General features: G+C 53.1%; 1 protein-coding gene across 5 annotated transcripts in view; it reads right to left on the bottom strand.

Annotated features, from left to right (window-relative positions):
* Positions 1-24,461, bottom strand: part of LOC122431083 — a 156,571-nt gene that overhangs the window by 14,418 nt on the left and 117,692 nt on the right. For 3 of the 5 annotated variants that reach the window (XR_006266478.1, XR_006266481.1, XM_043452350.1), the window contains one exon: positions 13,471-13,561. The exons of 1 other annotated variant lie outside the window; for it this stretch is intronic. Coding sequence is in view for 1 of the 4 variants with exons in the window: in XM_043452350.1 (XP_043308285.1) it covers positions 13,538-13,561 (24 nt within the window). In the remaining 3 variants the exon portion in view is untranslated. Of the gene's footprint in view, positions 1-13,470; positions 13,562-14,419; positions 14,531-24,461 lie in introns of those variants that run through there. One more of the 5 variants, XR_006266479.1, reaches the window with a different exon arrangement.

Genomic DNA, 24,461 nt, shown 5'->3' on the forward strand with positions numbered 1-24,461 from the left:
CTGTGACCCACCTGTAAAGCAGGAATTACACTCACACCGCCTCCCTGGCAGGGGTGCTATGAGGACTGAGGCTCAAGAAGTAGGGCTTGTCTTTATTACCGCATTTCCCCATAGCACTGTCTCTATGGAGGAATCTAGGGGACTTCCCTGGCGGCCCAATGGCTAAGACTCTGCCGTCCCAATGCAGGGGGCCCGGGTTCGATCCCTGGTTGGGGAACTAGATCCCACACACGGCAACCACAGATTCCGCAGCCAAGGTGGAGACTCAGCTCAGCGAAATAAATATTTTTTAAAAAAGAATCCAGGTAGCATGTTTTCAAGGGTGGAAGAAGAAGTGCGTGCCTTGGTTATATCCCTGGTGTGGACTAGATGTAAGAGGCATCTGAAACGCCAGCTTGACCTCCCATCACTGCTTTTCTCCTCCTTTTTTAAATCAGTGAAGTTGTTTCTGGCATCGAGAGGAACCCTTACCTCTTTTCTTGCTCCCTCATCTGCCCCTAAAAGCCTGAGGACTGCATGTGCAGGGAGTTGGTGAAGGAGCCAGGGGTCACAAGCGGGTGATAGGAGTTGTTTCCAAGGGAGCCCCACCGTGAACACGGCCACGGACAGTCCAGGGGCTGCACGCTTGATCCCAGCCCAGCTGAGGCCACCGGGGACCCCAGCGTTGCCATTGTGAAATGTATAGACACCTGATGGCTCAGTGGTAAAGAATCTGCCTGCAAAACAGGAGACACAGCAGACTTTCGATCGATTCCTGGGTCGGGAAGATCCCCTGGAGAAGGAAATGGCAACCCACTCCAGTATCCTTGCCTGGAGAATCCCATGGACAGAGGAGCCTGGCGGGCTACAGTCCATGGGGTCGCAGAGTCAGACATGACTGGGCACACACACACGCATGGGTGAATGTACAGACACCCTCTGCCTATAGCTTGTACGTCTTTCCTCTGCGTTTCTCAGGCTTTTCACGTGTGGGCTGTCTTCCTCAAACCCCTGGTCTGTCTGCCTCCATCTCATCCCCGTTAGAGACGCCACAGCCTTGAAGAGCCAACCCAAGCAGCACGGCTGTCCGCGGACTCTGCCTGCTGTGCCGGGGCCCCGGCCCAGGCCGGACGGCGTGTGACGCGGGCGCTGAGTGGCTAAGGAAGCGGGGTCTCTGCACCCCACGGCCACGGCGGGCCGAGGCTGCCACCCAAGCCTGCAGCTGGGCTCCAGGACGGGCGGGGAGGTCAGGCCGCGGGTTCATGGGACAGGCCACCCACACGGCGCATCAGGGCCGCTGGCTGTCCCCAGGGCCAGCCCCGCTCTGGCCCTCGGCCCTGCCTCGCAACAGGCCCCCACATGGCCTCCCTCGGGGAGGACGAGAGGACGAGGGGCTGAAGCCAGGGGCGAGGAAGAGCCAGAGAGCCTCCCTGGGCGGGGGGTGGGGGCAGCATGTCCCCCCAGCTGCAAGGCCGCGGGCACGAGGCCTGCGATGAGCCGGGGTCTCCCTCTCCTAAAACCCAGATGTGTTCCCAGGGTCTGATGGAACCTGAAAGAACCCGAACCTTCTCCGGTTACTTCACACTTTTCTAATTAAAGACGCAAACTGGATTTTCATGTTTGCAGAGACAGCTTTGACCGCGAGTGTAGCCAGCGGAGCAAAAGAGGAAGGATCTCTTTCGTGTTCTCTCTCTCTCTTTTTTCTCTCTCTCTCTCTTCCCTCTGAAAGCACAGAGACACGGGGGGAGGGGAGAAAACAGGATCTTGGCAGCCTGGCCTCCAAGCGCCCCTGGAGCCGGCCTGCGTTCTGTTGGAAGTTTTTCTCTTTTCTTTGCTCCCCGAGACACCAGTCCTCATCCCGGTCAGCCGGGCAGGGGTGGAGGTGGAGGGGAGCTGGGTGAGGCTCTGGGAAAAGAGAAGAAACGGGCAAAGCCCAGATCTTCTGACTTAACTGCCCAGAAAAGAGCCCGAATGCCTCGTCTGGGTGGAAGGCAACCGTCCCAGGTTCCTTGGCATGGTGGGACTTGCCGGAATCCAGAGCCCCGGCTGGCAGAACAAGGGTGGACAGTGGAACCGGCCAGGGCGGGGGGGGCGCGGTCTGGGGCGGGCGAGGGGGAGGTCTCAGTGAATCACATAAATTAGAGACAGAAGGGATGTCAGGCCACCTTCACTTCCTTCCTCTCCTAATGGGAATTATCTCATTAGCCCTGAGCTTCCTAGAGGCTAACTTTAAATGATTCCTGTACTGGCGGGGGTTTCAATCCACAGCCACACCACCCAACCCCCCACTCACTGCCCCCCTTCCCCATCAGATCTGCCTCCAGAAGGGCTCTTAAAGGGACAGCAGTCAAAAGACACCAGTTCAACCCATTTAACTCTGAAAGCTTTGCTCCAAACATCTCATTCAATGTTTAAGTTTTGCCCTTGCAACCTTTATTTCCACTTATAGGAATTTATTATAAGAAAACGGTCATGGAGGGACTGCCCTGGGGGTCCAGTGGTTAATTAAGACTTGGCCTTCCAATGTGGGTGAGGATTCAATCCCTGGTGGGAGAACTATGATTCTACACGTCTCGTGGCCAGAAAACCAGAACATAAAGCAACAACAGTGATGCTGTGACAAATTTAAAGAAGACTAAAAAATGACCCACATATAAAAATCTCATTTAAAAAAAGATAACAGCCATGGACACAGTTGTTGTGCTGCGTTAGTCACTCAGTCGTGTCCGAGTCTGTGTGACCCCCTGGACTGTCGTCTGTGCCAGGCCCCTCTGTCCATGGGATTCTCCAGGCAAGAGTACTGGAGTGGGTAGCCATCTCCTTCTCCAGGGGATCTTCCAGAACCAGGGATCCAATCCGAGTCTCCTGCACTGCAGGCAGATTCTCTACTGTCTGAGCAACCAGGGAAGCCCCGTGGACACTGTAACAGGTCAATAAAGACCCACCTTATGCCCACTTCCCCCAGAAGACAGACATACTGTAATCTCTGGAACCTATAAATGCTATCTTATGTGGCAAAGGAGCCTCTGCAAACGTGTTAAGCTAAGGATGTTAAAAAGGGGAGATGGCCTTGGACCATCCACGTTAGCGCTAAATGCCATCACAGGTGTCCTCATACAGGAGCAGGGGGGCATTTGACTCCAGACATGAAGACACGACAGGATCACAGAGGGAAGGGTGCGGTGACGTGGCTGCCGCTCCAGGTGAGCCGACAGCCTCCAAAAACTGCGAGAGGCCGGGACCATTCCTGACCCCCACTCCCCATCCCTCCCTGCCCCCGGAGCCTCCTCAAGGAGCCAGCCTGGATGACAACAACCCGAGATTTTAGCTCCTAAGACTCATTTCAGACTTCTGGCCTCCAGAACTGCAAGAGAGTAAATGTGTGTATTTTTATAAAACCACCAAGTTGACGGTAATTTGTTACAGCAGACCCAGGAAACTAGTACAGATATAAATAAAATTCTTGCTACCAGGATTGTCATCAGGGCCTTATTTCACAGCAAAGAAAAAAAAATTTTAAATATTCAAAAATAACCATGTCATAATCCCGCAATGAAATAGCTACCGTAAAAATAACTGAATTATTACTTCATAATAAAGGGTTAATATATAACTGAGTATGAATTCTAAATATTTCCCTTGCCGTTTATACATTTTCCTAACGGTGAGCATGGCTTCCCAGGTGGCTCAGTGGTAAGGAATCTGCCGGCAACTCAGGAGACGTGGGTTCAATTCCTCCATCAGGAAGATCCCCTGGAGAAGGGAATGGCAACCCACTGAAAGATTCTTGCCGGGGAAAATCCATGGACAGAGGAGCCTGGCGGGCTACAGTCCAGGGAGTAACAGAGAGTCAGACACGATTTAGTAACTAAACAACAACAATTGGTAAGCATCTTATTATTACTTCTGTGGTTGTAAAAGTCACATGTTTACTTGTGGGGTGGTATGAGGGTTAGGATGGCTTGATCCCTTTCGTTGAATGAAGGTTGAGGAACTGGAGACAGTTTAGCAGAGACAGAGAAGACAGAATCAGAGAATCCAGGGCTCTCAAGTTCCCTGGCCAAGAGGTTCTTCTTCACATATGCCACAGCCTGGTGTCACGGCCCCCCACCCATGCCCATCTGCAGACCCTCCTCCCTGACGCACGAACCTCCCTTACAGGCAGCTCATTCCCCTCGGCCCTTCACTTCAAGTCTGCTTCCTCCAGGCCCCACCAACCATGTCTCTCTCTGCCTCCATCCTCTGATGCTGTTCTTTGCAGCTGGATGGTGTATTAGCTTCCCAAGGCTGTTATCAGTCTATTGATACCACAAACAGGTGGCTTAAAACAACATACATTGATCTTCTCATGGTTCCAGAGGCCAGAACTCCAAGGTCAAGGTGGCCACGGGGTGGTGCCTTCTAGAGGCCTTGAAGAAGAGTTCTCTCCCGGCTTCTGGAGGCTCCCAGTAGCCCATCACCCCGATTCCTGCCTCTGTCTTCACATTGCCTTCTTCCCCATGTCTGCCTCCCCTTCTCTTCCCTCCTAAGGACTTACTGTTGGATCCTTAACTAATTACATCTGCAAAGACCCTATTTCTAAATAAGGCCCCATCTGAAGTTCTGAACTGTATATGTGTGTGTGCTCAGTCGTGTCCGACTCTCTGCAAATCCATGGACTATAGCCCACCAGGCTCCTCTGTCCAAGAGGCTTTCTAGGCCGTCATGAAATTCCATGGGGACACTATTCAACCCACGAGGGGTGGTCTGCAACTTCTTTCTCTGTCCACTTCTTCAAGACTCAGTAACCTCAGTCTTCTTTGATTCTTGTAGGTCCTAGAAGTCAATCCCTTTAGGAAGTATCTAGAAGCAGATGGAGTCTCCTTAAATGAAGGAACTTCCCAATAACTGGACTTACCAATGTTAGAGTGGTTAGCCTTGGGAGAGATCAAATTCTCCATCGTTGAAGTGTTCACACAGAAAACACCTCCCTGGGAAGACCTAGAGGAGATCCTGGGTTTGGACAGGAGATGGGATCAGCTGGTCAAAAGAGCTAGGAGAACAGGATTGTACCCAATCCATTTAGCCCAACACTGGATACAGAGATCTCTTCAAGAAAATCAGAGATACCAAGCAAACATTTCATGCAAAGACGGGCACAATAAAGGACAGAAATGGTAGGGACCTAACATAAGCAGAAGATATTAAGAAGAGGTGGCAAGAATATATAGAAGAACTATACAAAAAAGATCTTCACAACCCAGATAATCACGATGGTATGATCACTCACCTAGAGCCAGATATCCTGGAATGCAAAGTCAAGTGGGCCTTAGGAAGCATCACTATGAACAAAGCTAGTGGAGGTGATGGAATTCCAGTTAAGCTATTTCAAATCCTAAAAGATGATGCTGTGAAAGTGCTGCACCCAATATGCCCGCAAATTTGGAAAACTCAGCAGGGGTCACAAGACTGGAAAAGGTCAGTTTTAATTACAATCCTAAAGAAAGGCAATGCCAAAGAATGCTCAGACTACCACACAATTGCACTCATCTCACATGCTAGCAAAGTAATGCTCAAAATTCTCCAAACCAGGTTTCAACAGTACATGAACTGTGAGCTTCCAGATGTTCAAGCCGGATTTAGAAAAGGCAGAGGAACTGGAGCTCAAACATCTGCTGGATCAAACATCTGCCAACATCCGCTGGATCATCAAAAAAGCAAGAGAGTTCCAGAAAAACATCTACCTCTGCTTTATTGACTATGCCAAAGCCTTTGACTGTGTGGATCACAACAAACTGTGGAAAATTCTGAAAGAGATGGGAATACCAGACCACCTGACCTGCCTGTTGAGAAACCTGTATGCAGGTCGGGAAGCAACAGTTAGAGCTGGACATGGAACAACAGACTGGTTCCAAATTGGGAAAGGAGTGTGTCAAGGCTGTATATTGTCACCCTGCTTATTTAACTTATATACAGAGTACATCATGAGAAGTGCCAGACTGGATGAAGCACAAGCTGAAATCAAGATTGCTGGGAGAAATATCAATAACCTCAGATAAGCAGATGACACCATACTTATAGCAAGAAGCGAAGAAGAACTAAAGAGCCTCTTGATGGAAGTGAAAGAGGAGAAAGCTTAAAGCTCAACATTCAGAAACCTAAGATCATGGCATCTGGTTCCATCAATTCATGGCAAAGAGATGGGGAAACAATGGAAACAGTGGCAAACTTCATTTTTTGGGCTCCAAAATCACTGCAGATGGTGACTGCAGCCATAAAATTAAAAGGCGCTTGCCCCTTGGAAGGAAAGTTATGACCAATCTAGACAGAATGTTAAAAAGCAGAGACATTATTTTGCCAACAAAAGTCCATCTAGTCAAAGCTATGGTTTTTCTAGTAGTCATGTATGGATGTGAGAGTTGGACTATAAAGAAAGCTGAGTGCTGAAGAATTGATGCTTTTGAACTGTGGTGTTGCAGAAGACTTTTGAGAGTCCCTTGGACTGCAAGGAGATCCAACCAGTCCATCCTAAAGGAAGCAGTCCTGAATATTCATTGGAAGGACTGATGCTGAAGCTGAAACTCCAATACTTTGGCCACCTGATGCAAAGAGCTGACTCATTTGAAAAGACCCTGATGCTGGGAAAGATTGAAGGTGGGAGGAGAAGGGGACGACAGAGGGTGAGATGGTTGGATGGCATCACCGACTCAATGGATATGTGTTTGAATAAACTCCGGGAGTTGATGATAGACAGGGAGGCCTGGCGTGCTGCAGTCCATGGGGTCGCAATGAGTCGGACACGACTGAGCGACTGAACTGAACTGGCTCTAGCAAAGGCACTAAACAGATGCTCATCGCCCCATCAGGAGTGCCCTCTTCCATCTCAACAGTCCTCTTCAGTGAATGCAGGAAACACTACAAAGCAACATAAACTAAGAATTAGATGATCTGTGTATTCAACAGCTATTTGCCAAGCACCCTATTGGTACACTGAATACAGTCTGATAATCCTATGTGCCTCTCTCTTCTTTGCTGATAAACCAGGACAGATCATATGGCACCAGAAATCAGCACCCCAATGCCTATGTGGCCTGAGAAGGGGATTCAGGGCCTCCAGACTTTCTAAACGTGCAGTTGGAAGGTCCCTCGGGGAAAACCTAAGCAATGAGGCCCTGGGATCCCTTTTTGCCCCTGCGCTGCCCACTGAGAAAGGCCAAGAAGGCGGGGGAGCCTTCTGCAGCAGCCAAGGGCAGGCTGGCTGTTGTGGCTGGAGCCCAGATGAAGCACGTCCACCGGGCGGTGACTGATCAGCTGTGGGAGGCCCCAGGAGCTCCTAAGTCACAGGTGGGCGCCTGCAAAGTCAACTTCCCAGGGGAGCAGCGGCCTCAGGCCCTGCCTCACCGCTAATCACTGTAAGCACCCCAGTGTCTCAACCCCACGCTGGGTGGCCCTCGCCCCACCCACCACCCACCCCTGGAGCCTGTCCCATGCTCAGTGATCTCAGCCGGCCTCACACAAACCCCGTCAAGGAGGCAGGACAGGTGTTACGATCCCCACTTCCCAGACGGGGAAACTCTGCTGGAGCCGCTGCACGACTCGCCCAGGGCCACCCAGGGAGTAGAAGCCCCGGGGCTCCGTCCACAGCCCAGGGCGACGGTGACCCCGGCCTCCCTGTGCTGCCCACCAGGACTCTGGGGCTTTACACGTTCTTGTTGTTCAGTTGTTCAGTCGTGTCCGACTCTCTGCGACCCCACAGACTGCAGCCCGCCAGGCTCCTCTGTCCATGGGGTTCTCCAGGCAAGAACACTGGAGTGGGTTGCCATTTCCTCGTCCAGGCGATCTTCCCGACCCAGGGATGGAGCCCGTGTGGACTGCACTGGCAGGCGGGTTCTTTACCGCACACCACCTGGGAAGCCCAGGGCTTTACAGGACTGGCACCAGATAGAGAGGAGATGTCTCCTCTGCCTGGGAACTGCTGCCTTTTTAGGACGGTGGGAGCCCAACTCACCGAAGTTCCCACCTCTTCCCATTCCATCAACCTCCGTCCTCCTGCTCGAGGGCGGAAGGGGAAGAGCACTGCCTTTGGGGGCGGTGGGGGGAGGCTTGTGCCCGGGCAGTGCTGCCCCTAAGAGCGCGACGTGCGCTCTCGGGGCCGGGGGGGGAGAGGCTGTGCACCGTGCACTTTCCTGGGCACGGAGGAGAGAGAGGAGAGAGCAGAGCTGATCTGAACGCCTCGCTGCCTCGCTCGGACTCACACGCCAGGGCACCCCCACCCACAGGCCCCGGAAGCACCCTCTGTTTCCCTAAGCTGTGCCCAGCAGCCTCCGCCAGGGTGGGCTGCCGCGGAGCCGAGCGCAGCAAGAACAGTCCCCCTCTTCTGGGGTCACAGGGCAGCCAGGCCCGAGGTCACGGCCCCAGGTCAGGGGGCGCCCTGGGAGGCAGCAGAGGTCCTCCTCCGTGGGGTCCCTGGACGACATCGCCCACAGCACCCGCAGCCATACCCAGTAGGCTTGACCGAGACCGGCAACCAGATCCACAGAGGCGGCAGCCACGGGGTGGGGAGGGGATCACAGGATACCTGGATTTGGGCCGATCCCCCGGCTGTGGCTTCCCCTCAGCCTCGTCCTCCGTGGCATCTGTACCCCAAGGGGCCCCTCGGGAGAGACACTGGGGCTAAGAGGTCCACGGCCTCTTCTGCACGCGGGGTCGGGCGGGAAAGGAGGCTGAAGCGGGGAGCAGACAGTGTGGGAGCAGTGAGCAGTCAGGCAGCCCTCGGCGAGCCGGGCCAGCGGCAGGTTCCCATGGCACCCTGACTGGCAGCGTGAAGAGCTAACCGCGCCCCAGACAGGTGCTGGCGGCCTGGACTTAGGAGTGCTCGCTCAGGGCCCAAGGTGATTCACTTCCCCTGTGTCGGCTCCGGCAGAGTGAGTCAGCGGAGCTTCGCACCAGCTCTCCCAGCTCGGCCGAGGAGCACCCACCCCGTCCTGGGCACCACCTGTTTCCCGGGTCTATGGGGCCCCTGCGGCCGACCCCCGCGGTTTAGGGCAGACAGCGTCCCTGGTACCCAGCCTCCAGCCCTCCACGCCTGGGACAGCTCAGCGAGTCACGACCGCGACCCACCAGGAGTCCGGACAGACAGCCCAACAGGTGTGCCTGCAGGCCCGAGGACCAGTGAGCTGGCGTCACCTCTGACCTTTGACAGCCATCTCCGACCTTCCCGACCCTCTTTGGAGACAGACTAGAGGTGGAAAACTCCACAACTGATGAACCAAAGGGCGAAACCATGAGGCGATGTCAGCTTCCCTCTGGGAACCAACAGGGACCGAAGGTATGAAAACCAAGTCCCGTGGCTGTTAACATGCTTCCTTCTACTTCCTACGTCGGGGGGAGGCAGCGCTGGCCACCGAGGCCACGATTCTGGAGGCAGGCTCCTGTGCTGGGTGTGGAGTAAACCTTTTAGGAAGAATGGTCTGGAAAGACATCCAATAACACTCACCCGGGGAAAAGAAACTCACACATCCCTTCTGTCCCCACTCATGTATGGTCTCTCCTACAAAATAATTTTTTTTTGTAATTAAAAAGACAAAGTTAAAGAGGGAAAAGGAAAAATATGAAAATAAAACACAACAGTTAAAAAAAAAGAAAAGAAAAGAAAAGCCTCACTGAAATAGTTTGGGGGTTTACATTTTTTTTTCTTTTTTTTTCATTCTCAAAAAGTCCCTCCCACTACCTGGTTTCTAAAACAGACGGTAAACAGAGATGACATCAAATTGGACAGTGACTGGCTGTCTCCTGGCCAGGGGCTGTCCGCAGGTGTGAGACTGACAGACTGAGAAAAGATGACACCATTTCTATCCTTAGAAGATGAGAAGCGTGGAGGAGGGGCAAGGACAGGAAAGGCTGAGCTCTGGGTGTGTGTGGGGGGGGCACCCGACACCCTGCCCGCCGCTGGCCTTCTGGGTGAACTCGTTTGTCTAGATGGGGGGCCCCCGAAGTGGGGCTCCCTGTTGGGGAGTTTTGTTTACCCCTCACCTCTCAGGTACGGTTAGCTCAAACCACCCCCAAGGGCTCTGAGAGCTTGGGCTGCAAGCTGTCTGCGCTCCACGGAGCACTCCGGACTTTCCAAACTGTGTCTTGAGACCCACTGGTTGCCGCCACAGCTTTGGCTTGACCCCTGAAGGGGGCGAGGTGCTTTCCCCGCCACACACACACACACGTCCCGCACATCGCAGCTGCGTCCCTGGCCCCGAGTGGACCGAGGCCAGAGGGGAGGGGGCAGACTCCACCCCTGGCGGCTGGCTCGGGGGACCGTGTGAGTCATGAGGCCTGGCCGGTGACCGCGATGTCCCGGGGTGAAGTGGGAGGCCTGGGGGATGCGGCCTGATGCAGGGACCAGAGCCACGGTGACTCAGACTGGGGCCCCGCGGGGAAGTTCCGTTGCTTCGTCCTCTGGATGGCTCCTGTCACCCCCCCTCCCCGGGTGAGGTCATCCCCAGGGCCGCTCAGAACTGGGACTCGCTCCCTTCTCTGCGAGCGCCTGGCTTCCCTCTCAATCACAGTTATGGCAGGAATGATCATTTTAGCATCCGCACCTCTCCACCACCCGCCACACACACACACATGATGGATGGACCCAGGCAAAGAGCCTGTCCTCCCCCCGGGGCATCAGATTTTTCATCTGTAAAAACAGGTCTTCCTCCTGATGATCTCACGCGGGAGCCTCCGGGGCTCAGAGGCAGTGAGCAGACTGCTCGCTGAGAGGAAGTCTGCTAAATCCATGCGAGTGGGTGATATTCTAATATTACTGTTTGCGACTACTGCTCCACAGACCTGGCCACTGGGCCATCTGCCTTCATCTCCCCGGGCCACTGGGTCTGGTAGTAAAGGAGTCCAAGGTGATGGGTGAGAAAGTGTCTCCAGGGACTTCCCTGGTGGTCCAGTGGTTAAGAATCTGCCTGCCCAGGAAGAGGGACACGGGTTCGATCCCTGGCCCGGGAAGATTCCACACGCCGCAGATCAGCTAAGCCTGAGCACCTCCAGGACCGAAGTCGTGAGCCCTAGAGCCCAGCTCTGCCACAAGAAAAGCCACCAGGATGAGAAGCCCCCGCGGGGCAGCTAGAGAGGAGTCTGGCTCACGGTGGCTAGAGCAAACCGCGCAGCAGGGAAGACCCGGCGCCGCCAAAAGTAAAGAAAAACAGCAGCTGCGCCGTGCCAGCTCAGTAGTTGCGGCCCATGGGCCCAGCTGCTCTGCGCCACGGGGAACGTTCCCAGACCAGGGATGGAACCCACGTCCCCCGCACTTGCAGGCGGACACACACCCACCGTGCCACCAGAGACGCCCGATGCCTGCATGTTTGGGTTTCCTTCCGATTCAGGTCAGCAGAGAGCCCCGACTGCAGCTCCCCGCGCTCTACGGGAGGTTCCCGTGAGTCACCTGTCTTACCCGTACTGTCAGCAGCGCGGGTACTGACGCAGGTCAATCCCAGCCCTGTGATCTCTCCCGTTTCCTTTACTTCTCCTCCATCACTACCAGTCTCTGCTGGCCAGTCTGCGGCCTGCCCGAGTGACCCCCGGGGGCTCTCCCTGCAGGGATGAGGCAGGTCTGACCCCCGGGCTAAGTCCCAACCCCAACGTGAGGGCCTCTGCTGAGTGAGGAGGGCTCAGCTGTTGAGGCTGAGCCCCCGGGGCGGGCTCCCAGCCTGCCTCCGCTCCCAGCCCGCCTTGGCTCCCAGCGCTTTCGGGGGGACGCCCACTCGCCCACCCCCAGGCTCCCCCGGCCTGGGCCCCCGCCCGGGGCACCCCCACTCCTGTCCACAGACTCCAGGCCGACCCCTGCTTTGGCCTTGACCTTGACAGAGCTGCTGCCCGCAGATGGCTCTTGCCGCCTCCGCTCCCCCAAGTGTGTGCTCGGACGTCAGCTTCTCAGGGAGGCAGCCGCCCTGTTCAGGGCCTCACCCTGCCCTCCCCACCCAGCCCAGCAGCACACTCGAATGCCCTTATTGCTGTTTCTTGCCACAATGCCATCACCGCCTTCTGTACTAGATAATCTATTTATTTACTATACCTGCTGCTTCTTACAGACCCTCCCCTGCCCCGCACCAGAAGGCAAGCTTTGTGAGAGCAGGGTGGTGTTATCTGCCTAGAACAGCCCTACCACACAGCAGACACCCAACAAGGATCTGTTTGATGAATGAATGAGTGAATGAATGAATGAACGAATGAACAAATGAACGAACGAATGAACAAACAAAAGAGGGCATCATTGCCATCAGAATGGGGCAGAGAGGCTGTGCCTCTCATAGAATGAACTGGCATTCAGGCCGGGGCGGGGGGGGGGGCATCACCCAGAGAAGGGAAGGGAGAAGGCTGGCTCAGGCGGAGAGCTCTGTTCTCAAAGGCCGTGCCCACAGCTCACCTGGAAATCCCCTGGAGTCACTCATTAACCCTGCCCCCCGACCGCCCACACACAGCCTGCCAGTCACCCGAGCCCAGACAGCAGCTAAAGCACAGTTTAAGCCACGGACTCTCCCTCCCAGGCCCAGCCTCCCACCAGGTAATCCACACCATCGTCTGAGCACCCCGTCTGAGCAGATCCTACCAGGAGCAGCGACAAAGGGGGTGGGATACACGAGACACCCCAGTCCGGGCAAACAAGCCCCGCCACACCCTCACCGGCCCTCCAGGCCCCAGCAGGGTAGGCAGGGCGGCCTGGTGAAGTCCCAGAAGCAAGGCGATGCGCCAGCTGTGGGGACCACTGCGGCCACGGGGTCCTCCGGGCGGGGGGTTTGGAGAAGGCGAGGCATACAGACGGGCACCTGGGAGGTGGTGGGGGAGCACAGAGGCGGGGGTGGCCACAGTTTGGTCTTGGAGTGCGTGTGCGTGCTGAGTCACTTCACTTGCGTCCAACTCTTTGTGACCTTGTGGACTGTAGCCCGCCAGGCTCCTCTGTCCATGGGATTCTCCAGGCAAGAATCCTGGAGCGGGCTGCCAGGCCCTCCTCTGGGGGATCTTCCCAACCCAGGGATTGAACGCACGTCTCTCACGCCTCCTGCACTGGCGGGCAGCTTCTTTACCACTAGCGCCACCTGGGAAGCGGGCGACTGGGACAGTTCACTGTCCCTCAGAATAGAAAGAGACCACAGCGCACCGGTGCAGGCTCTGGCTTTATATCCTGGCTCCCCCGCTAAGTAACTGTGCAGCCTGGGCAAAATGACGGGGTCTCAGTTTCCTCCCCTGCAGGTTTGGTCCAGCATGACTGATCGGCTTGGCTTGTAAGAGGTGAGAGGGCGTCCATCTCAGTAAGAGCCCTGAAGAGTACAGCCTGGCCTGAATTAATCGTGACGACTGTTAGAATTTATCAGCCTGAGTCTCGGGACCTTCTCTGATGGCTCCTGCCTGCCAGTCACGATGCGGGGCTGGTACCCAGGTGTGTAGGGATGCCCAGGCAACCAGGTATGACATGAAAAGAGAAGAACCCCCAAAGCCAGAGAAGCTTCAGGGCTGTGGCTGTACCTTGATTTTCAAGTGCTGCTTGCCTTTTATCTTGTCCTGCTTTCTTGGCTTGAAGCATCTCTTCAGGTCAGCCACAAGCCTCTGATTTCACCTGGAAAAAGAAGGGGAGATTTACACCAGGGAACAGGACCATGACGCTCAACTTCAAGCTTCAGACAAATGCCAGACAGTCTCCCAGGGACACAGGGGCTTCTAGGGACTCAATAAGCATACAACTGTGTGGAATCAGAACGAAGGGAGAAATCCATTTCCTATCTGTCGTGTATGTGGCAAACTGAGGAAAGCCTTCAAAAGAAATACAGGTTATCCGCATGATAAACCAGACCGAGAACAAACTAGACACAGTGGGTATGACATGATAGTAACTGTGTTCAAATTACGACGAAATTTATTTTTTTCATTTAAATGTATTTATGCTTATTAATCAGAGGATAATTGCTTTACACTACTGTGTTCGTTTCTGCCGTACATCAACACGACCCAGCCACAGGTACACACATGTCCCCTCCCTCTTGAAACTTCCTCAGACCTCGAACCACCCTATCCCACCCCTCCAGGCTGTCACAGAGCACCGGGTTTTAAATCCACAGTTGACCTTTTCTACAAAGATGATCTGCGGCCACAGTCCTGAGTTGGGGAGCCTTTTGCTCAAAGATTCCTATGATGCTATTTCTGAATTTTCACATGTTCCCATCTTATGGTATGTTTGGATTCATTGAATGAGATAACACACCAGGAACACCTAGCCCTGTGCTCGGCCCCTGATGTGCACTCAGCAAATATTAGCTATGCTTTTACTAATTTGACTCCTTTGTGGGTTTCTAGAGAGCAAGGCTATTCCACACCATCCAGAGAATTCCTGAGCAAATGGGCACAGTTATCAGCGTAGTTGCTGTTGCTGCAAAAAAATAGATATTTAATCTTTAAATTCGACCCCTGTTCAACTTACTTCAGAAACCAAGAAGAGTAGTATTTCAAAAGGTGTTTAAAAAAAATAGCTCTATTCTCAGCTTCCCCATCATTAGTCTCAAAGAAATCACTGGAGATCCTTAGGCTGGCAAATGAAAACAGAGAGAAGAAAGAGAAGAGGGGAAAACAATACCATCAGATTTGAAACAGAAAACCTGTAACCTTCGCTCATAAGAGAAAGCGTTGTTTGGGTGGCGTTTGGTTCCTCTCTGGATGCACACACATCATAGCGGGGCTTGGATCGTGCACTTGTTTCTAGAGTTTCCGAGTTCCAGGGCCGAGCCAGTTCTCTGCAGCCACCGGATCCGGGTCCCTGAGTGTTCCAGCACCCCTCCCCCAATCCCGGGGACACATGTTTGTTGGGCGGGCTTCCTCTCCACACCCAGGAACTCATCTCAGGACCAACTTCCCAGGCAGTGCGAGTGGTAAAGAACCTCCCTGCCAATGCAGGAGACGCAAGAGATGTGACTTCAATCCTTGGACTGGGAAGAGCCCTTGCAGAAGGAAGTGGTAACCCCACAAATGGGCACCCACTCCAGGATTCCTGCCTGAAAACCTCGTGGACAGAGGAGCTTGGTGGGCTATGGTCAGTGGGGTTGCAACTCACACGTGCCAGAAAACTCACTGAAAAGAAGCAAGCGAAACAGCAAGATGGGGCTTCGAAGGTGAGCACCTTGGAATGGCTCACTGGTAATGAATTCCCCTCCAATGCAGGAGCTACAGGAGAAGAGGGTTTGGTCCCTGGGTCAGGAAGATCCCCTGGAGGAGGAAATGGCAACCCACTCCAGTACTCTTGCCTGGAGAGTCCCATGGACAAAGGAGCCTGGTGGGCTACCGTCCACGGGGTCCCAAAGAGTCAGACACAACTGAATGACTCAGCATAAGCACAAAACAGCAACATACTCTCCAACTCCAACCCCAGTGTCCAGAATGGATTCCTGTTCCTTAGTACTTTATGCAAAGCCACCCCGATGCCCCACCCATGTTCAGCTTTTTAGGTGGAAAGCATCTGATAAACCCATCAAGCTCAAACCTGGGTGAGTGGAAATGAATCCAACTGGCCTCCCAGGGGAGATGGGAAATGTCACACAAGTGGATCTAAACTTACCCTGCCCCCATGACATCTCAGTCCAGCCAGGAGCAGATATTGGGGAAGGAGGGAAAGGGAACCTAAGGGAGGGGGTCTTCTTTAAATCCTACGGTGAGATGAGGCGGGGACTGAGGGTCCCCAGACACGGCTGCTCACTGAAATCACCATTCCCCGGCCCCGGGCAGCTGGAAAATCACACTGAAACCTGGGTCCCATCCCCAGTGGTTGTGATGGGTCCTGATTAAGGTCCTGGCACTGGGTTTTTAAAAAAAGGGGTTTTGAAGTTCCCAGGAATCTACCTAAGGCCAACACCCAGTGGGCACAAGTCCAGGTCTCAGGACACTTTTAGGGGGTTTGCAATTTCTTTTTAAAATCAGAAGGAGCTTTGACAATAATATTAATGCCTACAAAACAATGAATCCAGCCTGGGTTATAGCCACCCTTTTATGAAGGCATAAAATATCATTATGATTTGACTGACTTTTACAGGTAGGAAGGAGCTCCCAAAGATAAAAGTACCTAAGGCCACAAGAATCTTAATTCAGCCCTGAATTTACCTATTTCCTTCCAATTGCCCAACCTGCCAGTCTTTCTTTTCCCCCTAGATTTAAACAAGTTCTCTGACTGAGGGGTCAGTTTGCTAGTTTTGACTCTGTTGCAAGCATCAGAACCCTACTCTCAAATAGACTTAGAACGAAAACAACAAAGGAGATGGAACTTTCTGGTGCACTAAAAAGTCCAGCTGTGTTTGGCTTCAGGCAGTCAACTTGCCAGGCTTCCCTGAGACCCTCTGTTGAATCCCCCCCACCCCCACCCCAGCCCGAAGACACTCCCGCAACTGCTGCTCATGGACTTGCCCCCGACTTGGGTGGTTCCACCCCAGGAGCACTGGGCTTGATTCTCAGCAGGCAGATGCCCCAGTAGCCACCTTCTCCCCTCCTCGTGTGGAAGCAACATCGCCTGGCAGGGCAGAACAGCACCTCTGAGGTTCACACACTCGCCCTCAGCCCCTAGGGTGTAAGCACCGAGCATCCACTGCACCTAGGCCCAGAAAAGACAGTTATATCATCTGATCTGGCAAATCCATACCATGAATTTGAGGGTTAGATCCACAGGAAAAATTAACCTAGATCTTTACTGGGATTTGTCTCCAGGTTAGGATTAAAGTTTCCTTACTTATTTCTTTTTAATTTTCTTGCGAGCCTTCCCTGGTGGCTCAGATGGTAAAGAATTCACCTGCAATGCAGGAGACCCAGGTTGGATCCCTGGGTCGGAAAGACCCCCTGGAGGAGGAAATGGCAACCCACTCTAGTACTCTTATCTGGGAAATCCCATGGACAGAGGAGCCTGGCAGGCTACAGTCCATGGGGCCGAAAAAGAGTCAGACACGAGTGAGTGACTAACACTTTCATTTATTTCTTTTCATTTTCTTGCTGCGGGGCGGGGTTGGGGGTGTGTGGAAAGTCCTTTCTCTGCCTGCTGCCCCTAGAAAGCCTCTTAGACACCACGGTTAACGGTATTTCTATTTGAGGACTGTGCTGGTCTCCATTTCACAGGCTGCTCATTGGTACTAAATTAAACCATGTGTTCAGCTGCCTAGCCTATTTCCTGGCCTGTAGTAAGTAATAAATAAGTGCTAGCTCTTACTACTATTGTAAAAAAAAAAAAATTACAGAATTGCATAGGTTAAAAAAAAAAAAAATCTGGAAAAAGAAAGCAAAGGTTACCAGCCGTCATCTCGGGGTAAGTAAGCTGATGGGTGATTTGTGTTCTCATGTTTGTGGGTCTAAAATGAACAGGCTTTGTTTGGTAGAGAAACAAAATGCCATGGTGTTTAAAAACTAATAAATGTGCAAGGGATATTCATCGTCTTGAACCAGAAATAAAACCATCCATGCCACTAAAAAAAAAAAAGAAAGTCAAGACAGAATTTGCAGAATGGCTTGTGAAATCAAAAATGAATTGGAAATTGGGGGTCGTGGCTGCTAGCCTGACCCAAAGTTTGGGGTTCAAGGTGCAATTCGGCAAGGGCACCCTGGGGACTCGCTCGGCCAGGGTGAGCCCAGAAGTCAGACAGCCCCAGAAAGTCAGGGCCTCGGGGTGATCTTAGAGGCAGCCTGAGATGTCCCTGAAGGATACGGTCAGCGCTGGCCTGGCCTGTGTATCTGACTAGGAGTCCTTGCCCCACTGACAGGCTGCAGCCCCAGGGCTCAGCAGACCTGCTCTGTGGCATTTTCCGAATACCTGCCCTATCACAGACAGAGGGCTCCCTGATGGCATCCGCGTTTCAGTTCAGGACCTACCACTGCCCGGAGTCTGCTACCCAACCCCCGGCTGCAAACAGACCCCGGCTCCACGACGAAGCTTGCAGGGGCCAACCTGGAAGCAAGAGTCTGCTCCCCTCTGCGCGCCTGGCTGAGAGGGAGCGGATGTACCCCGGTCGGCACCCAGGTCCAGTCAGTTGAATTGCCACCCTTTCCCTTCCTCCTTAAAGATTCCCTGAAACCCTGCGTCTAACCTTTTTCCCTAAGCCCAGCTGCCCACAGGGCAGGCTGGTCACTGATTGCCAAGTCATCAACAATTCTCGAGGACGAATGGGACCTCTTCCATCCCCCTCAGCCGGGCTCCCCTGGGGAGCTCCTCACTTCAGTGAATTCAGCTTCACTCTCCCCATCACCCAGATGCACAGCCCTGCCCTGACGCTGAGTTACTCACTCCAACTCCAGCTGGTCCTTCTGCTAAGGTTGTTCACAGTCCATCTTCTGTTATCTCCCCATGGCCATGATAACCTCAGGTCCAAAATGTTCCCATAATAAAAATGTTATTTATGGTCGATTGTGTCCCAGCCCTTCACATGTGGTATGCCCTCCTCTGGTATCCCTTCTCACTGCGTTCACTATCCTTCACCTCGTTCCCTATCCCTGGCCCTAGTTCTGGGCTAGAAAGCTCCAAGCTCTTTGGTGCCTCAGGGCCTTTGCACCTGCTGTTTCCTTAGTGGAACCACTTCCCTTAACTTCCAAAGTTCCTGCTGCTTGGACAGCACATTCTCCAAGAGTACATTCTCCACAATGGCTTTATCACACGGCCACCCAAGTGGTACAACTCAGCTGCATCCATCACGGCACACTTAACCTCATTGGAAATGACTGAGTTTGTTTATTTCATTTCAGTTGTGCCTCTGCTACTAGATCCTGGAGTGCAGAGAGCCTGTCTGTTTTGTTCTCCATTGTATGAATATATAGCATACATTGTATGATACGTACGATACGGGTATCATATCTTTTGGCTGAGTGAATGAATGAATATTAGTATCCCTCTACGAAAGATAAGGTAATTGACGTACAGAAAGACTTAACACTTGCCCAAGGTCAGGTGGCTATGAGAAGTTGAGTCAACATTTGTACCAAGTTCCTCCAGCTCCAGGGGTGAAGCAGAAAGCAACCTGTTACTCTGCCTTCCACTGTTTCGATAACCCCCTATCGGAGCGCCTTGACTTTAGACTCTCCTTTTCCAGTCCACTCTACAAAACTCTCCAGTTTATCATCCCAAAATACCAGTGAGCTCAGTCAGACTCCCCTGAGCCGCTGTCAGTGGTTTCCACTGCCTTCTTCCTGTCGCAGAGACTAGAATCAGAGGCCGTCTGCATGTGGGTCCTCTTCTCGCTCCAGTCTTGCTCAGGACTGCGCTGCAGGCGTCTTAACTAACCTTCGCTGCCCCACCTGCAACACCTCCCCTGCGCTGCCTCTCCCCAGACCTTCTGTCCAAGCCCAGTCCAAGTCTCACCTGACCTTCCAGGTGTCAGCGATGACTCACACTTGAGTCACCTCTGCCTGTACCCCTGTGTGTGTGCGTTAGTCCCTCAGCCGTGTCCGACTCTCTGCGACCCCATGGACTCTAGCCCACCAGGCTCCTCTGTCCACGGGATTTTCCAGGCAAGAATACTGGAGTGGGTTGCCATTCCCTTCTCCAGGGGACCTTCCCAACACAGCACAGCGATCGAACCTGCATCTCTTATGTCTCCCACATTGGCAGGAGGGTTCTTTACCACTAGTGCCGCCTGAGAAGGCTGCATATACCCTGAGAAAACCGTAATTCAAAAAGACACATGTGCCCCAGTGTTCACTGCAGCACTGTGTACAATAGCCAGGACACGGAAGCAACCTAGCTGTCCATCAACAGAGGAATGAATAAAGAAGTTGTAGCACATACACACCATGCAACATTACTCAGCCATTAGGAGGAGGAAACTTGGGTCAGTTGAAGCTAGGTGGATGAACAGAGAGCCTGTTAGGCAGAGTGAAGTCAGTCAGAAAAAGAAAAACAAACATCATATATTAACGCTTATATACAGAGGCTAGAAAAATGGTACTGATGAATCTCTTTGCAGGGCAGGACTACAGACGCAGACATAGAGAATGTACCTGTAGACACAGCGGTGGAAGGAAAAGGTAGGATGAAAGAGAGGAGCCCTGGGACACATAGATTACCTTATGCAAAGCAGAGAGCTAGTGGAAAGCTGCTGTGTAGGGCGCTCAGCCCGGTGCTGTGACGATCCTGGGGGTGGGGTGGGGGAGGGGTGGGGAGGGGTGGGGGAGAGTGGGGGAGGGGTGGGGGAGGGGACACGTGTACTTGCGGCTGGCTCACACGGTCATACAGTGTGAAATTTACATACAATATTGTAAAGCAACTATCTTCCCATTTAAAATATATTTTAAAAAATAACCGGAAGTGTTTCCAGCTTTCTCTTTTAAAATCACATCTTTGCCTGGAGGGACACGTTCCGCACATGGCATGTACCCACCCGTGACCTGGAGCTGCAGCATCCTCGGGCAGGGATGAAGCAGCTACTGCGGCCCCGCGCGCCCCCAGCCGGCTAAGGACCAGCCCGCAAAGGTGTGCGAGGCCCGGGGCCCCGCCCTCCCGCCCAGCCCTGGCCCCCGTGTGTCAGCTCCACCGTGTCTGAATGGAAAACAAAATGCTCAACTCAAAAACATTTTTCCAAAGATATTTTAAGGAAAAATGAGATCACAGAAAATCAGGGAGGTAAGTTTAAATGGTGTGACCCCAAGCAACATTTTTTTTTTAAGAATCCCCTTGAGAGGATTGCTCACCAGATTGGGGGTGGGCATATCTGGGGAGACCTGAGTCCCAGGGACCACCTGGGTGGCAAGAAAGGTCTAGTGATGCTCTGTAAGCCCACACCCTGACTGCAAACGGGCCCACATGGGCCCCGAGGTCCCTGAGGTTTGCGAAAGCGGCTGACAGCCCCCTTGCCAGCCAGGTCAACATTGCACCTCTGCCAGAGATACCAAATTTTCCTTCAACCACCCCAAACCCAGCTCGCCGAGCTATGAATAGTTATTAACATTAACTTGAGGCGTTAATTAAAAAACGTTCAGCCAGGCACATTCTCATACTTTTAAAAAGTCATTTGGGCAATTGCCTTTCCATGTCGCAAACTTTCCAAACGACCAACAGGTTGACATTTCACGGTGCTGTTTGTTTTAATAAAAAAAAAAAAAATGGGGAAACAGTCAGTTCCCCGGCTCACTTTTCACATACCTTGATTTACTGATGGGCAAATCCCAACTTAAGTGCTATGCCTTGTGGTTGGGGGACAAAGAAGCCCCCACCTCCTGGGGTTGCTGTCTGGGCTGGTCACGATGGAAGTGGCCAAAGGATCTGATTCCACTTTCTCTCTGTCTTCCCCTCCCCAGTGCCCAGCCATCAGCTTCCTTTGTTGCTTTTTCAGTCAACTTGAGATTCCGGGGGCCGCAGGGAAGACCCTTCACGGTTCTCCAAATTCTTTCTTAAAGCAGCAGCTCCCAGCATCAGCTGGGACCGTGTGAGTAGTCACATACAACTTGGACTTTGTCTGGATCTCGGTTTCCTCATTTGCCAGCAGTCGGCACAACAATATGAACAGCACCGCCCTCCAAGGCTGTTGGAAGGGTCAATGAATTAAGGTTGGTAAAGCACTTCCGACAGTGTCCGGAGCATAGTAAATGTTACTACGTGTGATCATTTAAATGCCTCCCCTCCTCGCGAACAAACTCGGACCCAGGGCCCCTGTGCTAAGCACAAGCAGAGCTGGACCTGTCCTGGCTGGCCGGAGCAGGGGGGCCGGGTCACCCAGCGCCCTGCTTCCCGGGGAGGCCCGAGGTCTTTCCAAGGCCCAGCCGAGCCCCGGGGACACGGCTCATTCTGGGAACCGAAGGCGCTCGTGCTCCCATGTGACACGCAGAAGCCTGTCCCCGTAGGCAGGGAGTTCTCCTTCGACGGCTGGACTGAGCACTGCAGGGCCCTCCCCAGGGCCCCGGCGGGCCCCGGGCAGGCAGACGACAGCCAGGGTGAGGCACGGAGCTTGTAGCTGGGTGCACACTCACCCCCAGCCCCTCCTCAGGGCCACGCCGTGGCCAGCCAGCCCGGTGGACGCTGGACACTGACAGCAGCAGTGAAGGAGAAGGCAGAGAAGAAGGAGCGGCTTTCTTAACAAAAAAAAAAGAAACTCACATGAAGCCTCCCTGCAACCCTGTAACAAGAAAACACAACACACAGGTGGGCCCGGACCTTACCTAAAGTCACCGCACACCACAGGGGCGGTCTAATGTGGACAAGGCACCTACTATGTGCTTGTGTTTTTAGACTAGGTGGTAACAACGCCAACTGGGAAAGACAGGTCCCCACTCCCAGAGCAGAAATAAGACCCTGAAACAAATGATGCTCGCGTTTTGTGATACATATTACATGATTTTAGTTGCTAACTCGTGTCCGACTTTTGCGATTCTATGGACTGTACCCCACCAGGCTCCTCTGTCCATGGGATTTCCCAGCAAGAATACTGGAAAGGGTTGCTCTTTCCTTCTCCAGGGGATCTTCCCAACCCAGGAATCGAACTCTGGTCTCCTGCTCTGCAGGCAGATTCTTTACCAAGTGACCTATGAGGGAATCCCTCATTATATATGGATATGTTACATAATCTATGTGTATATTATAGATTATATTATAGGTGTTATATGTTACATATAACATTTGTAATATGTAACATATGAGAATCCCTTGGACTTCAAGTAGATCAAAAGAGCCAATCCTAAAGGAAATCAGTCCTGAATATTCATTGGAAGGACTGATGCTGAAGCTGAAGCTCCAATACTTTGCCACCTGATGCAAAGAGCTGACTCTGGAAAAGTTGGCTTTGGAAAAGACCCTGATGCTAGGAAAGATTGAAGGCAAAAGGAGAAGGGAACAACAGAGGATGAGATGGTTGGATGGCATCACTGACTCTATGGACATGAGTTTGAGCAAGCTCTGGGAGATACTGAAGGACAGGGAAGCCTGGTGTGCTGCAGTCCAAAAAAAGTTCAAAAGTTCAAAGCTCAGTCGTGTCCGACTCTTTGTGACCCCATGGGCTGTGGCCTGCCAGGCTCCTCTGTCCATGGGATCCTCCAGGCAAGAATACTGGAGTGGGTTGCCATTTCCTTCTCCAGGGGATCTTCCCGACCCAGGGATAGAACCCAGGTCTCCTGCATTGCAGGAAGACTCTTTACCATCTGCGCCACCAGGGAAGCCCAGTGCAGTCATGCGGTCACAAAGAGGAGGACAGGATTTAGTGACCCAAGAACAACAACAACAAATGTTACATATTGGTGTTTACGCACGTACATGATACGCCGACTGTGGGCAAGGCGAGAGCATGGCTCCACCGCCCTGGTGGCAAGTAGGTCACCCGGCAGGGGAGCAGAGAACAGCTGCCGTGTCATTTGCCAGAGTTCACCTGGCTCAGTGGAAACAAAGACATTCAGCCTCTCCAGGTGTGAATTACAACTTTGCCACTTTTTAGCTGTACTGTCTGGGGCACAAGAGGTCTTTAACACTTTTCTGAGCATCAGTGATGAGAACGTAGTTCATAGCCACCTACAAAGCAGGCAGGCAAAAGGTGATCGATTAACCACCGAGGACAGAAGGCAAGAATGCGTGGCAGAGGCGACGTTTGAATGAGGCCGCTGGGAGGTGCTTGGCTGAGCCCAGAACCAGAAGAGCAAGCCAGAGGCCCTCGTGGGAGCCCGGGGCAGCCCAGCCCCGACCCTGCGTCCCTGCTGCTGTATCATTTCCATCAGCAAAATCAGGACAATCTGCATCCTTTTCCTGTCTCCCCGGGATGTCTGGGGACACGGAAGAACCCAGCAGGGGGCCGGGGTGGGCGGGCTGGAGATGGGCCATCTCAGAAGAAAGGCAAGTTGTGAGCAGGAAAGATGATTATTTTCCTTGTGGAAGGCAAGTGTGGGCAACGGGGGCAGGTTTCTTCGGGTTTATCACAAAACCCTAACAGAAGAGAGGTTATTTAACTGAGACCAGCAGAAGAATGTGCAGATATTTTAAAATATCAAAAGGAATTCCTGAAGCCCCATAATATGACACGTCCTTTGCCAGGCTTGGCTGATGGCAAAGCCGCGAGCTCAGACTCGGGGCCAGACAGATCAGATGGTTGATTAACTTGGCTTTCCGGATCCCAGGGCGACAGGCCCCTCATGGGACCCGGCAGTGTGGGGACCCAGCCTGGCCCCATTCGTGGTCTGACACCACCGGTTCCCAGGCTGGGTTTGGGGTGTGATTTTAGACAGTTTCTTAAAGCTGGAGGTCAGAGGTAAGACAATGATGGACCTCCGTCTCACTCTCTAGGCTTCCGAGGAGACGAGGGACCTGTTGGGACCCAGGCCCCACACCCTCCAGCTGTGGATGGATGTGATGACCCATGAGGAAGGCTGGGGGGATGGAGCAAAAAAGGAGAGAAGATCAGCCCTCCTGCCGTAGACTCAGAAAGCCCCAGACACAGGGCTAAACGGTCCTCTAAGAGCGTAGAGGTTCACACACAAGGGCACGTGTGTAACGGAGCACAGAGCAGACACACATCTGACCCCCTGGGGGCTTCCCA

Source organism: Cervus canadensis, chromosome 1 (genome assembly GCF_019320065.1).
Source record: "Cervus canadensis isolate Bull #8, Minnesota chromosome 1, ASM1932006v1, whole genome shotgun sequence".
Lineage (NCBI taxonomy): Eukaryota > Metazoa > Chordata > Mammalia > Artiodactyla > Cervidae > Cervus > Cervus canadensis.